This window comes from Hyperoodon ampullatus, assembly GCF_949752795.1.
Source record: "Hyperoodon ampullatus genome assembly, chromosome: X".
In the NCBI taxonomy this organism is placed as follows: Eukaryota; Metazoa; Chordata; class Mammalia; order Artiodactyla; family Ziphiidae; genus Hyperoodon; species Hyperoodon ampullatus.
Window position 1 is genome coordinate 60,208,001 of NC_136913.1, and position 24,806 is coordinate 60,232,806.

The 24,806-nt window shown below is 37.9% G+C and overlaps 1 protein-coding gene across 1 annotated transcript in view; it reads right to left on the bottom strand.

The window, feature by feature from the left end:
* The window catches only part of TEX11 (testis expressed 11), a gene marked incomplete at both ends in the record, with an annotated part of 339,675 nt that extends 317,069 nt beyond the window's left edge, over positions 1-22,606 (bottom strand). Inside the window, 4 exons of the mRNA XM_079728048.1 lie at positions 11,455-11,534; positions 15,155-15,239; positions 21,807-21,928; positions 22,450-22,606. Of these exons, the coding sequence (XP_079584174.1) occupies positions 11,455-11,534; positions 15,155-15,239; positions 21,807-21,928; positions 22,450-22,606 (444 nt within the window). The remainder of the gene's footprint in view (positions 1-11,454; positions 11,535-15,154; positions 15,240-21,806; positions 21,929-22,449) is intronic.
* Between the last annotated feature and the right edge of the window lie 2,200 nt (positions 22,607-24,806).

Genomic DNA, 24,806 nt, shown 5'->3' on the forward strand with positions numbered 1-24,806 from the left:
ATATAAGCAAGAATCACCAAATATTTGAGGGAAACCAATAATACGAAAGGACATCACACTCAACAAACAGAATACATGAGAAAATACAATTAAGACAGGTAGTAGATGGAAAAACAAAGAGAAATACCATTATTATCCACAGAATTAAACAGTAGTCATAATCAATAAAATGCTCCTTTTAGGTTCCATGCTTTGAAATCAATAAAGCCAAAAATGCAAATGTTAGAGGTAACAGAAGTTGGAAGGGTAATGGTGGGGAAAGGGAGAGAGAATGATAAAGGTACTAATATCCTCAGAGTTGAAAGTAAAGATATACTCTTCAAAACTGATGGAGAAAGAAATAAAAACTTAAATATATTAAAATAAATAAATTTAAATTTAAATAGTAATAATAATCAAATTAAAAACAGTATAATATAACTAACAAAAACTGAAAGGAGTAGGGGAGGTAATATATGATGAGATAAATCTTCATCTATCATAGCAGAAAGAAACAGATCAAATACGAAGCTGATAAAGACACTGACCTACTACAGAATGGACTTGAGGATATGGGGAGGGGGAAGGGTAAGCTGTGACAAAGCGAGAGAGGCATGGACATATATACACTACCAAACGTAAGGTAGATAGATAGTGGGAAGCAGCCGCATAGCACAGGGAGATCAGCTCGGTGCTTTGTGACCACCTAGATGGGTGGGAGGGAGACGCAAGAGGGAAGAGATACGGGGACATATGTATATGTATAACTGATTCACTTTGTTATAAAGCAGAAACTAACACCATTTAAAGCAATTATACTCCAATAAAGATGTAAAAAAAAAGAAAAAAAAAGATTTAATTATTGTAGGCTGAATTGTGTCGCCCCTCCCCACCAAAAATATTCATATGTTGAAGTCCCAGCTCCCAGTACCTCAGAATGTGACTGTATTTGAAGATAGGGCCTTTAACAAAATGATGAAGCTAAAATGACACCATTAGGGTGTGCCCTAATCCAATCTGACTGGTGTCCTTTTAAGAAGAAATTTGGACACACAAAGGGACACCAGGTGTGTGCCCACACTGAGGAAATGCCATATGAGGACACAGCGAAAAGGCAGCCATCTGCAAGCCAAGGAGAGAGGCCTCAGGAGAAAACAAACCTTCCAACACCTTGATCCTGGACTTGATTTTGGATCTTGATCTTGGACAGAATTGTGGGAAAATAAATTTCTATTGTTTAGACCACCCACTGTATAGTATTTTGTTATGGCAACCCTAGCAAACTAATACAGTGATATAAGCATATGATTAAGATATATGAAAGTAAACGTGAGAAGTAAAAACAAACATGGTTACAAGCAATAGCCTTAAAATACAAAAAGATATATGCACAAGGCAATTCACTGCAGCATCCAAATGTCCATCAAAGAGGGCTGGTTGAATATGACAAGTTACATGCACCAACTGAATGCTATGTAGCTAAAGAAAACAAACGAGCATCTCTATATACTGCTATGGAGTGCTCTCTAGGATATAATGTTAAATAGGGTAAAAAAAAAAGGTGGAGAAAAGTATACATATGGAAAACTACCAATTATCTCAGAAACTCAGGGCAGGCAGAGATATGAATAAATACCTAGTTGCTTATATTTAAAAAGCAAAAGTAGAGAGAGGAACCAAGACGGCGGAGTAGAAGAACGTGCTCTCACTCCCTCTTGTGAGAACACCAGAATCACAACTAGCTGCTGGACAATCATCGACAGGAAGACGCTGGAACTCACCAAAAAATATACCCCACATCCAAAGACAAAGGAGAAGCCACAATCAGATGGTAGGAGGGGCGCAATCACAGTAAAATCAAATCCCATAATTGCTGGGTGGGTGACTCACAGACTGGAGAACACTTATACCACAGAAGTCCACCCACTGGAGTGAAGGTTCTGAGCCCCACGTCAGGCTTCCCAACCTGGGGGGTCCAGCAACGGGAAGAGGAATTCCGAGAGAATCAGACTTTGAAGCCTAGTGGGATTTGATTGCAGGACTTCAACAGGACTGGGGGAAACAGAGACTCCACTCCTGGAGGGCACACACAAAGTAGTGTGCGCATCGGAACCCAGGGGAAGGAGCAGTGACCCCATAGGAGACTGAACCAGACCTACCTGCTAGTGTTGGAGGGTCGCCTGCAGAGGTGGTGGGTGGCTGTGGCTCGCCGTGGGGACAAGGACACTGGCAGCAAAAGTTCTGGGAAGTACTCCTTGGCATGAGTCCTCCCATAGTCTGTCATTAGCCCGACCAAAGAGCCCAGGTAGGCTCCAGTGTTGGGTTGCCTCAGGCCAAAAAAACTGGCAGGGAGGGAACCCAGCCCCACCCATCAACAGTCAAGCGGATTAAAGTTTTACTGAGCTCTGCCCACCAGAGCAACAGTCAGCTCTACCAACCACCAGTCCCTCCCATCAGAAACTTATACAAGCCTCTTAGATAGCCTCATCCACCAGACAGCATAGAGCAGAAGCAAGAAGAACTACAATCCTGCAGCCTGTGGAACAAAAACCACATTCACAGAAAGATAGACAAGATGAAAAGGCAGAGAGCTATGTACCAGATGAAGGAACAAGATAAACCCCAGAAAAACAATGAAATGAAGTGGAGATAGGCAACCTTCCAGAAAAGGAATTCAGAATGAGAGTGAAGATGATCCAGGACCTCAGAAAAAGAATGGAGGCAAAGATCGAGAAGATGCAAGAAATGTTTACCAAAGACCTAGAAGAATTAAAGAACAAACAAACAGAGATGAACAATACAATAACTGAAATGAAAACTACATTAGAAAGAATCAATAGCAGAATGACTGAGGCAGAAGAACAGGTAAGTGACCTGGAAGACAGAATGGTGGAATTCACTGCTGTGGACCAGAATAAAGAAAAAAGAATGAAAAGAAATGAAGACAGCCTAAGACACCTCTGGGACAACATTAAATGCAACAACACTCACATAATAGGGGTCCCAGAAGAAGAACAGAGAGAGAGGACCAGAGAAAATATTTGAAGAGATTACAGTCGAAAACTTCCCTGACATGGGAAAGGAAATACCCACCTAAGTCCAGGAAGCGCAGCAAGTCCCATACAGGATAAACCCAAGCAGAAACACGCCAAAACACATAGTAATCAAATTGGCAAAAATTAAAGACAAAGAAAAATTACTGAAAGCAACAAGGGAAAAATGACAAATAATATACAAGGGAACTCCCATAAGGTTAACAGCTGATTTCTCAGCAGAAGTTCTACAAGTCAGAAGGGAGTGGCATGATATACTTAAAGTGATGAAAGGAAAGAACCTACAAACAAGATTACTCCATCCGGCAAGGATCTCATTCAGCAAGGATCTCATTCAGATTCGAAGGAGAAATCAAAAGCTTTACAGACAAGCAAAAGCTAAGGGAATTCAGCACCACCAAACCAGCTCTACAACAAAAGCTAAAGGAACTTCTCTAAGTGGGAAACACAAGAGAAGAAAAGGACCTACAAACACAAACCCAAAACAATTAAGAAAATGGTCATAGGAACATACATATCGTTAATTACCATAAACGTGAATGGATTAAATGCTCCAACCAAAACACACAGGCTTGTTGAATGGATACAAACACAAGACCCATCTATATGCTGACTACAAGAGACCCACTTCAGACCTAGGGACACATACAGACTGAAAGTGAGGGGATGGAAAAAGATATTCCATGCAAATGGAAATCAAAAGAAAGCTGGAGTAGCAATACTCGTATCAGATAAAATAGACTTTAAACTAAAGACTGTTACAAGAGACAAGAAAGGACACTACATAATGATCAAGGGATCAATCCAAGAAGAAGATACAACAATTATAAATATATATGCACCCAACATAGGAGCACCTCAATACATAAGGCAACAGCGAACAGCTATAAAAGAGGAAATCGACAGTAACACAGTAATAGTGGGGGACTTTAACACCTCACTTACACCAATGGACAGATCATCCAAAATGAAAATAAACAAGGAAACACAAGCTTTAAATGTCACAATAGACCAGACAGATGTAATTGATATTTATAGGACATTCCATCCAAAAACAGCAGATTACACTTCCTTCTCAAGTGCGCACGGAACATTCTCCAGGATAGATCACATCTTGGGTCACAAATCAAGCCTCAGTAAATTTAAGAAAATTGAAATCATATCAAGCATCTTTTCTGACCTCAACGCTATGAGATTAGAAATGAACTACAGGGAGAAAAACGTAAAAAAACACAAACACATGGAGGCTAAACAATACCTTAATAAATAACCAGGAGATCACTGAAGAAATCAAAGAGGACATCAAAAAAACACAGAGACAAATGACAATAAAAATACGACAATCCAAAACCTATGGGATGCAGCAAAAGCAGTTCTAAGAGAGAAGTTTATAGATATACAACCCTACCTCAAGAAACAAGAAAAATCTAAAATAAATGATCTAACCTTACACCTAAAGGAACTGGAGAAAGAAGAATAAACAAAACCCAAAGTTAGCAGAAGGAAAGAAATCATAAATATCAGAGCAGAAATAAATGAAATAGAAACAAAGAAAACAATAGCAAAGATCAATAAAACTAAAAGCTGGTTCTTTGAGAAGATAAACAAAATTGATAAAGCATTAGCCAGACTCATCAAGAAAAGGAGGGAGAGGACTCAAATCAATAAAATTAGAAATGAAAAAGGAGAAGTTACAACAGACACCGCAGAAATACAAAGCATCCTAAGAGACTACTACAAGCAACTCTATGCCAATAAAATGGACAACCTGGAAGAAATGGACAAATTCTTAGAAAGGTATGACCTTGCAAGACTGAACCAGGAAGAAATAGAAAATATGAACAGACCAATCACAAGTGGTAAAATTGAAACTATGATTAAAAATCTTCCAACAAACAAAAGTCCAGGACCAGATGGCTTCACAGGTGAATTCTATCAAACATTTAGCAAAGAGCTAACACCTATCCTTCTCAAACTCTTCCAAAAAACTGCAGAGGAAGGGACACTCCCAAACTCTTTCTATGAGGCCACCATCACCCAGATACCAAAACCAGGCAAAAATACAACAAAGAAAGAAAATTACAGACCAGTATCACTGATGAATATAGATGCAAAAATCCTCAACAAAATACTAGCAAACAGAATCCAACAACACATTAAAAGGATCATACACCATGATAAAGTGGGATTTATCCCAGGGATGCAAGGATTCTTCAATATACGCAAATGAATCAATGTGATACACCATATTAACAAACTGAAGAATAAAAACCATATGATCATCTCAATAGATGCAGAAAAAGCTTTTGACAAAATTCAACACCCATTTATGATAAAAACTCTTCAGAAAGTGGGCACAGAAGGAACCCACCTCAACATAATAGAGGCCATGTATGACAAACCCACAGCAAACATCGTTCTCAATGGTGAAAAACTGAAAGCATTTCCTCTAAGATCAGGAACAAGACAAGGATGTCCACTCTAACCAATATTATTCAACATAGTTTTGCAAGTCGTAGCCACGGCCATCAAGAGAAGAAAAGGAAATAAAAGGAACACAAATTGGAAGAGAAGAAGTAAACCTGTCACTGTTTGCAGATGACATGATACTATACACAGAGAACCCTAAAAATGCCACCAGAAAACTACTAGAGCTAATCAATGAATGTGGTAAAGTTGCAGGATACAAAATTAATGCACAGAAATCTCTGGCATTCCTATACACTAATGATGAAAAATCTGAAAGTGAAATTAAGGAAACACTCCCATTTACCATTGCAACAAAAAGAATAAAATACCTAGGAATAAACCTACCTAGGGAGACAAAAGACCTGTATGCAGAAAACTATAAGACACTGATGAAAGAAATTAAAGATGATACCAACAGATGGAGAGATATACCATGTTCTTGGATTGGAAGAATTTATATTGTGAAAATGACTATATTACCCAAAGCAATCTACAGATTCAAGGCAATCCCTATCAAATTACCAATGGCATTTTTTACGTAACTAGAACAAAAAATCTTAAAATTTGTATGGACACACAAAAGACCTCGAATAGCCAAAGCAGTCTTGAGGGAAAAAAACGGAGCTGGAGGAATCAGACTCCCTGACTTCAGACTATACTATAAAGCTACAGTAATCAAGACAATATGGTACTGGTACAAAAACAGAAACATAGATCAATGGAACAAGATAGAAAGCCCAGAGATAAACCCACGCACCTATGGTCAACTAATCTATGACAAAGGAGGCAAGGATATACAATGGAGAAAAGACAGTCTCTTCAATAAGTGGTGCTTGGAAAACTGGACAGCTTCATGTAAAAGAATGAAATTAGAACACTCCCTGACATCATACACAAAAATAAACTCAAAATGGATTAGAGACCTAAATGTATGACCGGGCACTATAAAACTCTTAGAGGAAAACATAGGCAGAACACTCTTTGACATAAATCACAGCAAGATCTCTTTTGATCCACCTCCTAGAGTAATGGAAATAAAAGCAAAAATAAACAAATGGGACCTAATGAAACTTAAAAGCTTTTGCACAGCAAGGGAAACCATAAACAAGACGAAGAGACAACCCTCAGAATGGGAGAAAATATTTGCAAACGAATCAACGGACAAAGGATTAATCTCCAAAATATATAAACAGCTCATGCAGCTCAATATTAAAGAAACAAAGAACCCAATCCCAAAACTGTCAGAAGACCTAAATAGACATTTCTCCAAAGAAGACATATAGATGGCCAAGAAGCACATGAAAAGCTGCTCAACATCACTAATTATTAGAGAAATGCAAATCAAAACTACAATGAGGTATCACCTCACACCAGTTAGAATGGGCTTCATCAGCAAATCTACAAACAACAAATGCTGGAGAGGGTGTGTAGAAAAGGGAAACCTCTTGCACTGTTGGTGGGAATGTAAATTGACACAGCCACTAAGGAGAACAGTATGGAGGTTCCTTGAAAAACGAAAACTAGAATTACCATATGATCCAGCAATCCCACTACTGGGCATATACCCAGAGAAAACCGTAATTCAAAAAGACACATGCACCCCAATGTTCATTGCAGCACTATTTACAATAGCCAGGTCATGGAAGCAACCTAAATGCCCATCAACAGACGAATGGATAAAGAAGTTGTGGTACATATATACAATGGAATATTACTCAGCCATAAAACAGAACGAAATTGAGTCATTTGTTGAGACGTGGATGGATCCAGAGACTGTCATACGGAGTGATGTAAGTCAGAAAAATAAAAACATTGTATATTAACGCATGTACGTGGAACCTAGAAAAATGGTACAGATGAACCGGTTTGCAGGGCAGAAGTTGAGACACAGATGTAGAGAACAAACGTATGGCCACCAAGGGGGGAAAGCCGCGGTGGGGTGGGGGTGGGGGTGTGCTGAATTGGGTGATTGGGTGTGACATGTATACACTGATGTGTATAAAATTGATGACTAATAAGAAGCTGCTGTATAAAAAAATAAATTAAATTAAATTAAAAAAACTAATACTAAACTTTCTTTGGGTTATTTGTATGGAAACACGTTAATATAAATGTTTCAGACATTACATGAAATTCCTAAAAATCTTATATGTTCTGGTATAATGTTTTAAGTCATAATTCTAGTTATTACTTTAAAATGTATATCTCAGAAATAACTAAATTTCCTTATCAATTGCATTATTATGAACTTCCATCAAATCTTTAACCGTGGTCATTTTTAAGTCTTTTGTCATTTACAGACAGTTCTGCGTGTACTCTGATTCTTTTGCAAAAATGTTCCTATAAAAGGGTTTCATCTTCAAGGAATTCATGGAAAAGACTCTGATAAGTACAGGTTTCTGGTAACTGACTATACTGCTGAACTGAATGAATAAGAATTTTCTGAACTCTAATGGAAAACTGATGAATTCATAAAAGTGCTAACAAAAGATCAAAATTAAAAAAATTTATTACATGGGACTGAGTGAACTGATGAGGATGATTATAATTTTTGTGACTTTCTATTTGAATAAAAATAAAAAATGTGGGCTTCCCTGGTGGCGCAGTGGTTGAGAGTCCGCCTGCCAATGCAGGCAACATGGGTTCGTGCCCCGGTCCGGGAAGATCCCACATTCCGCAGAGCGGCTAGGCCCGTGAGCCATGGCCACTGAGCCTGCGCTTCCAGAGCCTGTGCCCCACAACGGGAGAGGCCACAACAGTGAGAGGCCCATGTACCGCAAAAAAAAAAAAAAAAAAAATGTGATGTAACTTTATGTAAAAAGAACTTAATGCAAAACAATGTCACTCTTCTCACATATTTTCTCTTGTTTTGGAAAATATAGATATTTTCTGTTAAAAACATGATTTATGCTGACACATAATACGTTGATTATTGTTATTATAAATGAATAAATATTTTTAAGTTTCAAAAAAAAACAACAGGAAAGAAAGACAAATAATCTACATTATCACTTACATGTGGAATCTAAAAGATAAGACAAACAAATGTATATAACAAAACAGAAACAAACTCACAGATATAGAGAACAAACTAGTGGTTACCAGTGGGGAGAGGGAAGGAAGAAAGGACAAGAAAGGGGTTGGGGATTTAGAGATGCAAACTACTATGTATAAAATAAATAAGCAACAAGGGTATATTGTACACCACAGGGAAATATAGCCATTATTTTGAAATAACTTTAAATGGAGTATAATCTATAAAAATATTGAATCACTATGTTGTACACATGAAACTAGTATTATAAATTAACTATACTTCAATAAAATACATATATACATACATACATGCATACATACACACATATCAAAAGGATAAACAATAAAATAAACAAAATAGTTACCGACAGGGGAAGGGAGGGAACAGAGTAAAGAGGACAGAGACAGAAGCTAGGCTTCTCTGAATATACTTCCTTTAGATTTGACTTGACCTCAGAACCATGTCAATATTTTACATAATTATAAAACAAAATTCAGGGACTTCCCTGGTGGTGCAGTGGTTAAGAATCTGCCTGCCAATTCAGGGGACATGGGTTTGATCCCTGGTCCGGGAAGAGCCCACATGCCACAGAGCAACTAAGCCCATGCACCACAACTACTGAGCCCACACGCCACAACTACTGAAGCCCACGCACCCTAGGGCCCACGTTCTGCAACTACTGAGCCCACGTGCTGCAACTACTGAAGCCCACGTGCCTAGAGCTCGTGCTCCGCAACAAGAGAAGCCACCGCGATGAGAAGCCCAGGCACTGCAACAAGAGTAGCCCCTGCTCGCCACAACTAGCGAAAGCCCGGGTGCAGCAACGAAGACCCAACGCAGCCATAAATAAATAAATGAATAATAAAATAAAACAAAATTCAATCAAAATGGGTAGGTGGGAGCAAACACAAAAATCAAAAGCAAGCAGAAGCAAATAAGCCTAACTATGTATCAAGTCGATAGCTTAATCATAGGGAAAGGAATTATTTCAGGTAATTTTAAGATATTTTAATAATATTAAAACAATATTTTGACTGTACATCCCTAGTGAGGTATATCCTAAGAACAAAAGTGCAAAAAAATTCCTAAACGTTTTTAGAAATCATTCTTAGTAATAATATCGATATTGCTATATCCTGAAACTGTTATCAAAATATATTTTCTAGGATAAAAGAGGTTATTCATTACTTTAATGTTAGGCACCAAGATTTTTAGCACCAAAGACACACAAATATAAAATCAAGAAGCTAAGTAAAACCCTATAATCCTAAATATCAATTGGAAATATCAGTATGAACTCATTATATACTTTCTCTCTTAAAAAAAAATATATGTCATAGCTCTGTCCACTAAAAAGGTCTAGAAACAATAATCAATGCAATAGTAATGAGCATTTGTGACGTCCAGACTGTGGGTTCTAAAAAATGTTCTCCACTAAAAGAAAGCAGGGCTCCTTAGAGGAATGGCTGATTCCAGGTCTAGGGTAGGAACTATATAAGATAAGCCTGGATATCTTGCCATATCAGAAACCAAATGAAACTATTAAAGACTGCTGAGGTCGTGCCAAAAGGACTCAGAATCACTTAAAGAGGCTCCTTCCAGCCCAAAATAGGACATTGTGCTTCAATAAGAATAATAACTACAAGGGATTGAAAGTCATTAAATATGTTAAAATTCATGAGTTCACAGTAATACTTTTTTTAAAAAAACCATTTAGTCATCATTTAAGGATGTTACAGAACCAACTCATTATTCTGAAAACTGCTAAATAAAGGGGAAGAGTCAGGACTTTCTTATACAAAATATACTTCAGAGTAACCAAATAGTTGATGAAAGTTTCTCTCTATTCCAGTTAATAAACAAAATAACTACAGAATTAGAATATTCAGCCCCCCACAGAAATAATGGATCTGGGGACAATAATCATCAAAGGACACTAACACAACAGAAAAGAGACAAGGAGACATTAGTGCCTCCTGATGGAAGTACACCATACCGCCTATGAATTATTCTTGACAAAAATGAACCTAAATCAGATCAAGCTTCTAAATCTAACTACCAGTTTACAGGAAAAACAGAGGACAAAGTACTATATTAAATGACACCATAAGGATGCAGTTATCAGAATCCAGAATTTAGGTAAACTATAGAACATATTAACAAAATACAAGGTGTGGACTTTAATCCTGATTCTAAAAAACCAACTGGAAAGAAGTGGGGGAGATAAGTGGGAAGGGTTGGGGGGAGGGAAGACTGGATATTTGATGATTTTAGAAACATCTTTATTAAATTTTATCAGGTATGATAATGGGTATTGGGTTTGAATAAAAAAGAAATCTGGTCTTTTAGAGACATGTACTGAAATATTTATGGGCAAAATAATGCTTCTTTGGACTTATTTCAAAATAATCCATGGGGCCAGGGGTTTGCTGTTACAAGAGATACAGAAGAAACAAGAGTGGTCATGAGTTGATGATTACTCTAGCTGAGTAATAGGAAAATAGGGGAATCATATTATCTTTTCTGCTTCACGTGTACATTTGAACTTTTCAATAAATATTGTTTTAAAACACTAGGAAAAAAACTTTGCACTAAAAAAACATACTTGCCTCTAGGGAGCAGCAAGACAGGGGGTAGAAAGGGATGGAGCAGAAAACTATTACTTTTTATTATTTTCCTTACTTTTCATAAATCCTGAATTATAAGTTCAATATTTTAGTCCACTGAATCACTGTAAGAACAACTACAGTACTGTTGAGACCTTTAATTGTAATGGATATAATCATTATAAAAGTAACATTGCTAGAACTAAAGGATATAACCCCCTTCCAGGTTTACACTAACTTCAACCATCTACACAGGAGTAATGACTCTCTCACTGCATCTGCACTTTCTCCTGATTTAATTAGGACTTACCATAATTTGTCTTCGAATAGTTTCTTCTGAAGCAGCTGAGCCTTCACACATACACAACAACTTGCAAGCAACATGCCGTACTGCAAAACAGTAATTAGATACCCATAAACACAAAACATTCATTCCCCTTTTATATACATATATAAAGAGAAAAGAGGAGTGAAGTGAAACCACTTTTGTTGTTAAAAAATAAGAACTTTAGAGGTCTTTTTAAAAAATCAATTATCAAAAGTAAATGACCTGAAAATTACCAAATGAATCAGGTGCTTAATGCTTTAGTCAGACAGATATCTGATTTTCAAATTTTAATTTCTGCCTGTCTTAAATCCCAAAGACTCACATGATGCTCTTGTATGTACCACGCTGGCAGCAAAATAATTCTAAGTAGAATTGGAATGTAAAGCTATTCAACATCTGACAAAATTTCTGAACATCAGAATAGTTTAAGATTATTCTCCTAAAATGTGAAACTGTCTAAATATATTATTTTCTGCAGATGAGGTAAAAGTTCTTGAAGCATAACTTAGAAAATACAGATATCTTCATTATACAGTTCATTTACCCTGAAAATAAGAAAGTCCGAATAATTGTAACCTCTTTAGTTGTGTGGTTTCTTTCATCATAAAACATACCCAATTTTTTAAAGATGACTTCACATATAACTGAACTAGTTGCCTTGATGTTATTAAATCTCAGCAGCCATTCTACCTATGCTAACACCATTTTTAATTAATATTCCAATGAAAAAGAGAAGATTTGCCCAGCTTAAATTATGGGTAATTGAAGTAGTCAAAATGTTATTAACCATTACAAAATGTAAAATTTATTCATCCCTCAACAAATTTAATTTGTTTCTGGGAAAAAAACTTTCAGTAAAATAATTTCTAAACATATATTTACATTGTCCTGCATTTCCAGTTTTTGTTTTGTTTTGTCTTGCGGTACGCGGGCCTCTCACCGCCGCGGCCCCTCCCGCCGTGGAGCACAGGCTCCGGACGCGCAGGCCCAGCGGCCACGGGCCACGGCCCACGGCCCGCGGGCCCAGCCGCTCTGCGGCACGCGGGATCCTCCCGGACCCGGGCACGAACCTGCTCACCCGGCATCGGCAGTCAGACTCCCAACCACTGCGCCACCAGGGAAGCCCACATTTCCAGTTTTGAAAATGTTTCCTTTATTTTTTTTCAAAGTTTACTAATTCTTCCATACACTCAAGGACCCTGATCTCAATTATTTTCCCTCTCCAAAGATATCTTCAGTGCTTCCCTCTCAATTTACTCCTTCCCCTCTACCTTCAAATATATCCATCTCCCTTCCTTGAAAAAATTCAGCTAACCCCACTGTGCTTCAAGATTCCCTCCCATTTCTCCTCTTCCTCTCATTGTCAAACTTCTTGAACTGAATGATCTACTATCTGTTTTACTGCTACTCCCTCGTCTCCTTAATGCCCTGCAACCTGTTTTGCATCTTTACCATTTTACTAAAGCTGCACTCCCAAAGATCAGCTTCCCTGACTTCACAGCTACATTTCACAATGATCATAATAACCTTTTTGAAAAATACTACTTCCTATGCCTCACTCTATCCTGGTTCAGCACTGAGCAGTGTCCCTCTGTGGGAAATGTTCTTAATATTTGGTAAGCATGAGAATTCCTGAGAAATTTTTTCAAATTACAGACATGCCCAGGTTTCATCCTAAACCCCCCAAATCAAAACCTCCAATGGTGGAGCCTGGGCATCTGTATTTTAAAAGGCTCCACAGGTGACTCTCATTTATATCAGTATCTAAGAACCACTGCTCTTTATTTTCTCCCTCAGAGAACTCAACAATTCACGTGGCTTCAACAGTCATCTCCATGTGAATAACCATCAAATCTATAGGCAGCCCGACCTTTCTCACAAGCTCCAGTCTCACATCTCCAACCTTATTGTCACCTCAAATACAACAGGTCTAAAACTAAAGTTTAAGAGTCATTCCTCTACTTCTGCCTTTCCTATTTCTGTTCATTGTTCCATAATTCTTCCCAATAATAATAAATTGTAGTGCATAAATCTTAATGACGTTTTGATCACAACACAATCCAGGCACACTGAATTTGTTTTTGAGACAAAATATCTTCCAATCAACAGATTTTGAGAATAAAACTTTTTAAAATCAGAGGCTTCCTGCACTACACCCTGTTTTCCACTGTATCTTCAAAGTATTATACACATAATAAGCACCCAAATATCTAAGAACTGCTACATACAGAGTAAGTACATTAGGAAAGGTCGGTCCTAGGGCTGCAGCTCCCACTTCATCTACCAAATCCCCACTATTTGACAAGCAGTGAAAAACAGCCAGAGCAATATTCCTTGATATGCAGAATGGGAGAAGTTTAGAATTAAAGCATTTTAACATCGCATTTTAACACCTGTGTAGTAAGTTTCTCCCACAGATGAATTTCCAACTCTTCCCTCCTCACAACTACAAGATCTAAGGCTTCTAGGAGCAATGATATCAACATTTATTATCTGAGAGCTAAAGAGACAGAACTGTTCTCTAAACATCCTAATAGAGGAGTGGGCTAAAAAGTAAGTATATTATTGACTATATCAACCACTAATTACCCTATACATACACTGAAGTTGTACAGAGTTTGGTTTATATTCATAAAGATAAATACTTAGTATTAAATTCTATTTGTTGCATACAGACAAAATTCAATTGTCTACAAGCCAAGCACTCCAGAGATTCACCTTTTGGTTTGTTGCCTCAATGTATACTTTATAATGGGACATATACTTTCCATAAATGCATTAACTGTCCCTATCCTTGTTGGAAATCAGTAACTGTCAGCACACTAGACCCTGCCCATTTAGCTAAAGCACCCAAACTCTGCCAGACAGTAGATCACATTTAATACAACTAAGCGGCTGAATATGGTTTTGGGGTTTTGTTTTGCTGTTGTTATTCTTGTTTGCTCTCACAAAAAACTTCTATAATTTTTCTCAGTAACTCAGTCCAATGTTCATTAACCCACCTCATGAAGAAACTATTCTTTACAGACTTTTAATCTGAATTCCTCACATAGCAACATTTTTCATTATTTTATTAATGGAGAGAAGAAACTACTATTTGATGGTTCTTCAGAATCCTGAAGATTCTGATCATCTCTTCTCCAAGGAAATACTCCATGTCCTTTGAAATTTTTCAAGTTCTCGTTTTCCCGCCTCATTTTTTTTTTTTTTTTTTTTTTTTGCGGTATGCGGGCCTCTCACTGCCGTGGCCTCTCCCGTTGCGGAGCACAGGCTCCGGAAGCACAGGCTCAGCTGCCATGGCTCACGGGCCCAGCCGCTCCGCAGCATGTGGGATCCTCCCGGACCGGGGCACGAACCCGCGTCCCCCGCATCGGCAGGCGGACCCTCAACCACTGCACCACCAGGGAAGCCCCCGCCTCATTTTTAATCATCTCTGTTGTTCACCAGCAGACTATTTCTTGCAGTTACGCTTTTAAATTTTTATTAATAAGGAGCTAAGCTCTGAAAAACCACAAAACCAAGGCAGGGTTTGCTTGAGAAACCACTGCTTATGGGTTGTTTTGTTTTCTTTTAACAAACCTGCATCTAAGAACAGGTCAAAATATTATTTAAACTGCAGGGACACAATCTAATGTATAATAAGAACACTCCTCATAATATGAGTCACAAAACATATACGTACATTTAGCACTCTGCTCTTCACTTAAACCCAAAGCTGTTCTCTTGGTAACTGCCCAGTTCCACAGGTTTACTGCCATTTCTTCAATCTGTACAACAGAAACATTTGCTTAGCCACTTAAGATACTGTCCACCTCCAATGATATTTTCTTTCGTGCATGTTTCACGTTTATGTCACTATTGTGGGTCATTTACAGGTCCTCCATAATCTAGTCCCATTTTACTTTTCTCCCACAAACTTACCCACAGAGTAATTATCTTATTGTCCCATGAACACAACTTGTTCATTCCTGTGTACCTTTATTCATACTGTTGGCTTCACCTGATATACCTCCTCCCATGATCTTTATGTAACTCAAAGCCAAATTCACCCTCACCAAGAACATACGTGAAGTTTTCAGCAACCATTACAGTCTTCATTGGTCTCTCTCTTCTTTGAATTCCTATATTAACTAAGTTTTACATAATTGAGCAATTAACTATGCTACTGTGTATCATTTATTCTTTGTTTTTATTGTTACTCTTATTTCCCAACTAGATTCCTTGAAATCAAAGATCATATCTCACTCAATTTATGTAGCACTTATACTACCTGCCAAAGTGCTAAATAAAGAATACATATTAAAATAATAAGATTTGTTGTTTTATTATGTTCTGTTCTAGGGACTATGGGGGAAAAGATTCTAGTAGCTTCTTCTGGTTTTATCTATCAGGTTGAACACAGTCAACTGGATGGAAAATAAATCAAGCTCATAGTATCTCAAGAATAAAATTTGCAGTAGATTCGTTTCTGGCAAGAGATCTCTGAAGGCAATAGTTGGTCCTGGGTGCTACTATTGCCTCAGACCAATATGCCATAGCTCTGGCCTAAATCTCCCGGTGTGCTATAGTGACTATGATAGAAGCTATATACCATTATCTTATCATAAACATATTGGTAGTAATATGACTAAGAGGAGTAACTGGAAAAAATATTAAACTCAGTTTGTGTACAATAACAGTGCACAACTGTATTTTAGTTTATTTCCTCAAGACTACTTTTTCCCCCTACAATTCCACATTTCCCTGATGAGCTTCCCTTTAAATGGATTATTTATTTAGATGGCCATCATTTCACTACTATTCTGCAGCTAATTATCATGCTCATCTCCACCTCTCTCACACAGTATCCCCATGCCACAGTTGACCTAATGATGACTTTCATATGAAATATTATTTGATTTGTTTCATCAAAAGCACATGGAATTAATATTTGACTTAAAATTTCCCAGAGGAACAAATGGTAGTTAGGTGGAAAAATAAACATGCAGAGTAAAACAACTTAAAGCTGCCATTTTGGGAATTTTGGAAAGCAATTTGATAACATGAGCCAAAAAATGTTCACACCTTTTTTTTTTAACATTTTTATTAGAGTATAATTGCTTTACAGTGGTGTGTTAGTTTCTGTTTTATTACAAAGTGAATCAGTTATACATGTACATATGTGCCGATATCTCTTCCCTCTTGTGTCTCCCTCCCTGCCACCCTCCCTATCCCACCCCTCTAGGTGGTCACAAAGCAACAAGCTGATCTCCCTGTGCTATGGGGCTGCTTCCCACTAGCTAGCTATTTTACGTTTGGTAGTGTATATATGTCCATGCCACTCTCTCACTTTGTCCCAGCTTACCCTTCCCCCTTCCGGTATCCTCAAGTCCATTCTCTAGTAGGTCTGTGTCTTTATTCCTGTCTTGCCCCTAGGTTCTTCATGACTGTTTTTTTTTTTTTGGATTCTATATATATGTGTTAGCATACGGTATTTTTCTCTTTCTGACTTACTTCAGTCTGTATGACAGACTCTAGGTCCATCCACCTCATGACAAATAACTCAATTTCATTTTTTTATGGCTGAGTAATATTCCACTGTATATATGTGCCACATCTTCTTTATCCATTCATCTGTCGATGGACACTTAGGTTGCTTCCATGTCCTGGCTATTGTAAACAGAGATGCAATGAACATTGTGGTACATGACTCTTTTTGAATTATGGTTTTCTCAGGGTATATGCCCAGTAGTGGGATTGCTGGGTCATATGGTAGTTCTATTTTTAGTTAGTTTTATTTTATTATTATTTTTTTGCAGTACGCGGGCCTCTTACTGTTGTGGCCCCTCCTGTTGCAGAGCACAGGCTCTGGACGCGCAGGCTCAGCGGCCATGGCTCACGGGCCCAGCCACTCCGCGGCATGTGGGATCCTCCCGGACCGGGGCACGAACCCGTGTCCCCTGCATCGGCAGGCAGACTCTCAACCACTGCACCACCAGGGAAGCCCCTATTTTTAGTTTTTTAAAGAACCTCCATACTGTTCTCCATAGTGGCTGTATCAATTTACATTCCCCTCAACAGTGCAAGAGGGTTCCCTTTTCTCCACACCCTCTCCAGCATTTGTTTGTAGATTTTTTTATGATGGCCATTCTGAGCAGTGTGAGATGATATCTCATTGTAGTTTTGATTTGCATTTCTCTACTGATTAATGATATTGAGCATTCTAAAAAGAGACTTCTATGTAAAAAAATACACTAACAACTTTAGAACTAATTAACAAATTTAACAAGATTGCAGGATACAAGATCAATACACGGAAAACAATTACGTTAGCAATGAATAATCTGAAAATTAAATTACGAAAACAGTACATCTACAGTAACATCAAAAGAAATAAAACATGTAGAAAATTTAACAAAAAAGTACAAAACTTACACTCCAAACTAAAAACACTGAAAAAATTAAACAATAAATGGAAAGACACACCATTTTATGGCTTAGAACACTTAATATTGTTGAGTTGGCAATACTCCCCAAATGATCTATGGATTTATGCACTACCCATCAAAATTCCAGCTGTCTTCTTTGCAGAAATTGGCAAGCAGATCCTAAATTTCATATGGAAATTCAAGGGACCCTAGAATAGTCAAAAGAATCTTGAAAGCGAAGAACAAAGTTAAATGACTCACATTTCCAATTTCAAAACTTTCTACAAATCTACAATAATCAGGAGAGTGTAGTACTGGCATAAGGACAGACATACAGACCAATGGAATAGACCTAAGAATCCAGAAATAAACCCTCATATTTATGGTCAATTGATTTTTGATAAGGATACTAACACAAATTTAATGGGGAAAGAACAGTCAACAAACATACTGGGACAGCTTGATATCCACATGCAAAAGAATGAATCTGTATCCCTTCCTCATATGATATGTAAACTCAAAATGGATCATAAACCTAAACGTAAGAACTAAAACTATAAAACTCTCAGAAGAAAACATAACAGTAAGTCTTCACGACCTTGGGTTAGGAAAATCCTCCTTAGATATGACACCAAAAGTACAAACAATAAAAGAAAGACTTGATAAGTCAGACTTCATCAAAATTTTAAACTTTTTTGCTTCAGAGGATACAATCAAGAAAGTGAAAAGATAACTCACAGAATGAGAGAAAATATTTTACAAGTCACGTATCTGGTAAGTGACTTGTATCTGGAATATATATATAGAACTCCTACTACTCATAATAAAAAGACAACTCAATTTAAAAATTGGCAAAGGATCTTAATAGATATTTCTCCAACTAAAATATGCAAATGACCAATAAGCACATGAGAAGATGCTCAACATCATCAGCCATCAGGGAAACAAATTAACCACAATGAGATACCACCTCACACCCATTAGGATGACTACTAACAAAAAACAGAAATAACAAGTGTTGGTAAGGATGTAGAGAAACTGCAACCCTTGTGCACTACTGATGGGAATTTAAAACGGTGCAGCCACTATGGTAAACAGTATGGCAGTTCCTCAAAAAAAAAAAAAATAGAATTACCATATGATCCAGCAATTTCACTTCTGGGTATATACCCAAAAGAATTGAAAGCAGGGACTTGAACAGATACTTTTATGCCCATGTTCATAGCTGCATTATTCACAAAAGCCAAAAAGGCGGAAGCAGTTCATGTATCTATGGACTGATATATAGATAAACAAAACGTGGTATGTACACATAAAGGAATATTATGAAGCCTTAAAAAGGACAGAAATTCTGACACATACTACACCATGGATAAATCTGAGGACATTACACTGAGTGAAATATGCCACTCACAAAGCGATAAATACTGTATGATTCCACTTATATGAAGTACCAAGAGTAGTCAAACTTATAGAGATAGAAAGTAGAATGGTGGTTGCCAGGGTCTGTGAGAGAGGGAGAATGGGGAGCTGTTGTTTAATAGGTATAGAATTGCAGTTTTGCAAGATGAAAAGAGTTCTGGAGATTGGTTGCACAATGATGTGAATGTACTCAATACTACTGAATTTTACATTTAAAAATAGTTAAGATGGTAAATTTTACATTATGTATACTTTACCACAATTAAAAATAAAACAAACACAATGAGATACTACTTCACACTCACTAGGATGGCTATAATCAAAAAGCTAATAATAAGTATTGGTGATGATGTGGAAAAATTGGGTCAATTTTTGACCCAATTTGATATGCTGCTGGTGGGAATGCAAAATGGTATACAGTCACTTTGGAAAACAATCTGGCAGTTCCTCAAAAGTTAAACAGAGTTACCATATGACCAGCAATGTCACTCCTAGGTATATACCTAAGAGAAATAAAAACATAAAAACCTGTACATGAATGTTCATAGCAGCATTATTCATAGTAGCCAAAAGGTGTAAACAACCCAAACGTTCATCAACAGATGAATGGATATACAAAACATGATATATCCAAAGAATGGAATATTATCAGCCATAAAAGGTAATGAAGTACATGGGACTTCCCTGGTGGCGCAGTGTTTAAGAATCTGCCTGCCAATGCAGGGGACACGGGTTCGAGCCCTGGTCTGGGAAGATCCCACATGCCACAGAGCAACGAATCCCATGCACCACAACTACTGAGCCTGTGCTCTAGAGCCCACGAGCCACAACTACTGAGCCCACGTGCCACAACTACTGAAGCCCACGTGCCTAGAACCCGTGCTTTACAACTAGAGAAGCCACCGCAATGAGAAGCCTTCACATCGCAACAAAGAGTAGCCCCTGCTCGCCACAACTAGAGAAAGCCCATGTGCATCAATGAAGACCCAACGCAGCCAATCAATCAATAAATAAAACTCAAGCTTTCACATGGAAATTAGAATTAAAAATAAAAGTAATGAAGTACAGATACATGCTACAACATGGAAGAACCTTGAAAACATTATGCTAAGTGACAGCAGTCCCAAAAGACCACATATTGTATGATTCCATTTATATAACATGTCCAGAATAGGCAAATCCACAGAGATGGAAAGTAGATTAGAGGTCGCCTAGAGCTGGAGGAGAGAGGAGGAAATGGAGTGTCTGTGAATGGGTGCGAGGTTTCTTTCGGAGGTGATGAAAATGTTCTAAAGTTAACTGTGGTGATGGGTGCACAACTCTGTGAAATACTAAAAATCATTGAATTGTACACTTGAAATGGGTAAATTATATGGCATATGAATTATATATAAAGTTATATAAATAAAGTTATATATAAGACATATTTACAACAAACTTTATTCTCACCTGTGTGAATCAAGTTTCAGTTTATTCTCACATGTGTGCAATCACCAAAATGGAAGGAACTGCCCAAGGTAAACATTCCCAAAAGTATTTCAGAACCTCAAGGCAATTTCAAAATTAAGTGACAGGGCTTCCCTGGTGGCGCAGTGGTTGAGAGTCCGCCTGCCGATGCAGGGAACACGGGTTCGTGCCCCGGTCCGAGAGGATCCCACATGCCGCGGAGCGGCTGGGCCCGTGAGCCATGGCCGCTGAGCCTGCGCGTCCGGAGCCTGTGCTCCGCAACGGGTGAGGCCACAACAGTGAGAGGCCCGCGTACGGCAAAAAAAAAATAAAAAAACTTAAGTGACAGACCTCCAATTAAACACTAGGGGAAAAAAAACCCGAAAAAGCATCACTGAAGGCTTATATTCAACTGAGTTCCCCACTACCAGGTACCACGCAGTTTCTTACTTTGCTGGAAGGAAAAGAGAACTATTATTATTTTTATTTATTTATTTTATTGGCTGTGTTGGGTCTTCATTGCTGTGCGCAGGCTTTCTCTAGTTGCAGCGAGCAGGGGCTACTTTTCATTGCGGTGTGCAGGCTTCTCATCATAGTGGCTTCCCTTATTGTGGCACACGGGCTTAGTTTCTCCGTGGCATGTGGGATCTTCCAGGACCAGGGCTCGAACCCATGTCCCCTGCGTTGGCAGGCAGATTCTTAACCACTGCGCCACCAGAGAAGCCCGAGAACTCTTATTAATGACTAACTGCTATGCACCCAGGACCTTAAATATGTTATTTTGTTCACTATTCACAACAACACTGGGAGGTGGGTTTTATTATGGTCCTTTTCACAGATGAGAAAACTGAAGCCTAGACAGATTAAACAGTACATATAAATTTGAGACATATTTTTCCATTGGTTTCTAAAACACTATTTTCCATTAGGCTTGATTTCCATGTATTTAGATTTCATGTTAATCATGAAGTCTATATTTTTTACTTATACATTAATTAAACCAGTGAATCGTCAAAACTTATAAACAAAATCATCAAAAGTTATAAACAAAATACCAACCTGAGAGTCGTCTATTTCAGCCATAGACTCCCTGTTGATATTTGCTATGTCCACGAAGAGTCTGTCAATTGTCTCAGGTATCTGAGGTGAACTGTCATTTATAACCAGGTTTTCAACAATTTCTGAAATAACAATAAATGATAAAAGTGCTGTGAACTATCACCATTGGCTGAAAGGAGCAAATCATTCTGAAATCTGTTCCTAGACTTTTGTCAAATGAATACAGCATGGAGAAACTTCAATACTCCTTAGAGTAAAATCAAACTGGAGATAAAGTTTATTCTAGCTAAAGGCAAAGTATAATTTTCAAATAAAATTTGTATTTCCTGGGAGTCACTTGTTTATAACTTAATCATCATTACTCGTTCTCAAAGTAAAATGCACTGACTTCACAAATAGTCATGTTATTATAGGTCATCTTAAAACTACAGAAGAGAAATTTACAATGTCTTCAAAATTACAAAATGTAGAAATTCTGAAGGGAGACTTAGATACATGCCCTGTAAAACTAAAATACTTATTAATACTTTAAAGCATTAGACAGACATATGCTGACGTCATGACCTTACTTTGTGAGAAAAAAATGACATGCTCAATTAGCAACAACATTAGCCAGTTCTTGAATCTGTACAAATGATGTCACCATTTTCTAAACAGTCTTGAGCTCCAGACCCAATATAACTGAATCTTATTAGGCCATAGAATTCCTTAAAACCCAAACATGATGTAGAACCATAATTGATGCCTTTCATACAATCAAAATTGAGGTTTTTCCAAACTCGTGTAACAGAGGTCTCCATAACCTACATGTCTCTAATTTCTTGCAACATTTCTGAGCATTAACTAGCAAGAATGTTGTTAATATTCATAACAATACCATAAGAGCACCTTCTGGAAGATTTTTAATCTGCTACAATAAACAGGTTTTTAACCTGCTACAACGAACAATAAATCCGCTAAATGAAAAATTTTCAGGACCTGCCTGGTGGCACAGTAGTTAAGAATACACCTAACAATGCAGGGGGTACGGGTTTGAGCCCTGGTCCAGGAAGATCCAACATTCTACGGAAGCAAATAAGCCCATGCGCCTCAACTACTGAGCCTGCACTCCGGAGCCCATGAGCCACAACTAATGAGCCCGCATGCCTAGAGCCCATGCTCTGCAACAAGAGAAGCCACCACAATGAGAAACCCGCACACCACAACAAAAAGTAGCCCCCACTCGCAGCAACTAGGGAAAGCCCGCGAGCAGCAACAAAGACCCAACGCAGCCAAAAATAAATAAATAAAATTTTTTTAAAAGAAAACTTTTCAGTTAAATATCAGAAAATAGATTCACATAGAGACTCCACAAAGAAACTTACTTTCAAATACACTGAAACATTTTTTAAAGCTCATGGACTTTAGTACCCACTGCATGATCAGAGATATTAGGGAAAATATGCCATACATATTTCATATGCCTCAAGTAATGATACATATGAAAAGAAAAACCTCTAGGTTCCTTACTCCCATAAATTAGTTAACAGAAGGACTAATATTAAATATCTTGATTCATCTAAGATTAAGTAAGCATTAAGCTGAGAAGTATATATATTATAGCCCTTGCTCAAAATATTGATAACAGAACTAGGAAAGTTTAGAATGGGAGAAAATATTTGCAAATCATATATCTGATAAGGGCTTAATATCCAAAATATATAAAGAAATCATACAACTTAATAGCAAAAGAAAATCCAATTTAAAAATGCCTGAATAGACACTTTTCCAACGAAAACACAGTGAAGGCCAACAGGTACATGAAAAAAAAAAAAGGTGTTCAACATCATTAATCATCAAGGAAATGCAAATCAAAACCATAATGAGATATCACCTCACACCTGTTAGAATGGCCATCATAAAAAGACAAGCAGGGCTTCCCTGGTGGCGCAGTGGTTGAGGGTCTGCCTGCCGATGCAGGGGACACGGGTTCATGCCCCGGTCCGGGAGGATCCCACATGCCGCAGAGCGGCTAGGCCCGTGAGCCATGGACACTGAGCCTGAGCGTCCAGAGCCTGTGCTCCACAATGGGAGAGGCCACAACAGTGAGAGGCCCACATACCGCAAAAAAAAAAAAAAAAAGACAAGCAATCACAAGTGTTGGCGGGGATGTGGAGAAAAGGGAACCCTCAACACTGTTCGTGGAAATGTAAATTGGTGCAGCCACTATGGAAAACAGTAGGGAGGTTCCTCAAAAAATTAAAAATAGGACTACCATATGATCCAGCAATTCCACTTCTGGGTATTTATCTGAAGAAAATGAAAACACTAACTTGAAAAGACCTGTGCAACCCCATGTTCATTGCAGCATTATTTACAACAGCCAAGATGTGGAAAGAACCTAAGTCTCCATTGATGAATGGATTTTTAAAATGTGCTAAATATATACAATAAAATGTTATTCAGCCATAAAAAAGAATGAAATCTTGCCATCTGCAACAGGTATGGACCTTAAAGGCGTTATACTAAGTGAAATAAGTCACACAGAGAAAGACAAATACCATATGATCTCACTTACATGTGGAATCATTTTTTAAAAAAGGCTCATAAATACAGGAAACAGACTGGGGGTTGCCAGAAGCAGGAAGTGGAGGGGGGGCCAAATGGGTAAAGGAAGTCAAAAGGTACAAACTTCCAGTTATAAAATAATTAGGGCATAGGGATGTAATATACAGCATGGCAACTATAGTTATTACTATACTGTATATTTTTAAATTGTTAAGAGTAAACCTTGGGAGGAGCTTCAAGATGGCGGAGGAGTAAGACGTGGAAATCACATTCCTCCTCACAAATACATCAGAAATACATCTACATGTGGAACAATTCCTACAGAACACCTACTGAACGCTGGCAGAAGACCTCAGACTTCTCAAAAGGCAAGAAACTCCCCACATACCTGGGTATGGCAAAAAAGAAAAGAAAAAAGAGAGACAAAAGAATAGGAATGGGACCTGGACCTCT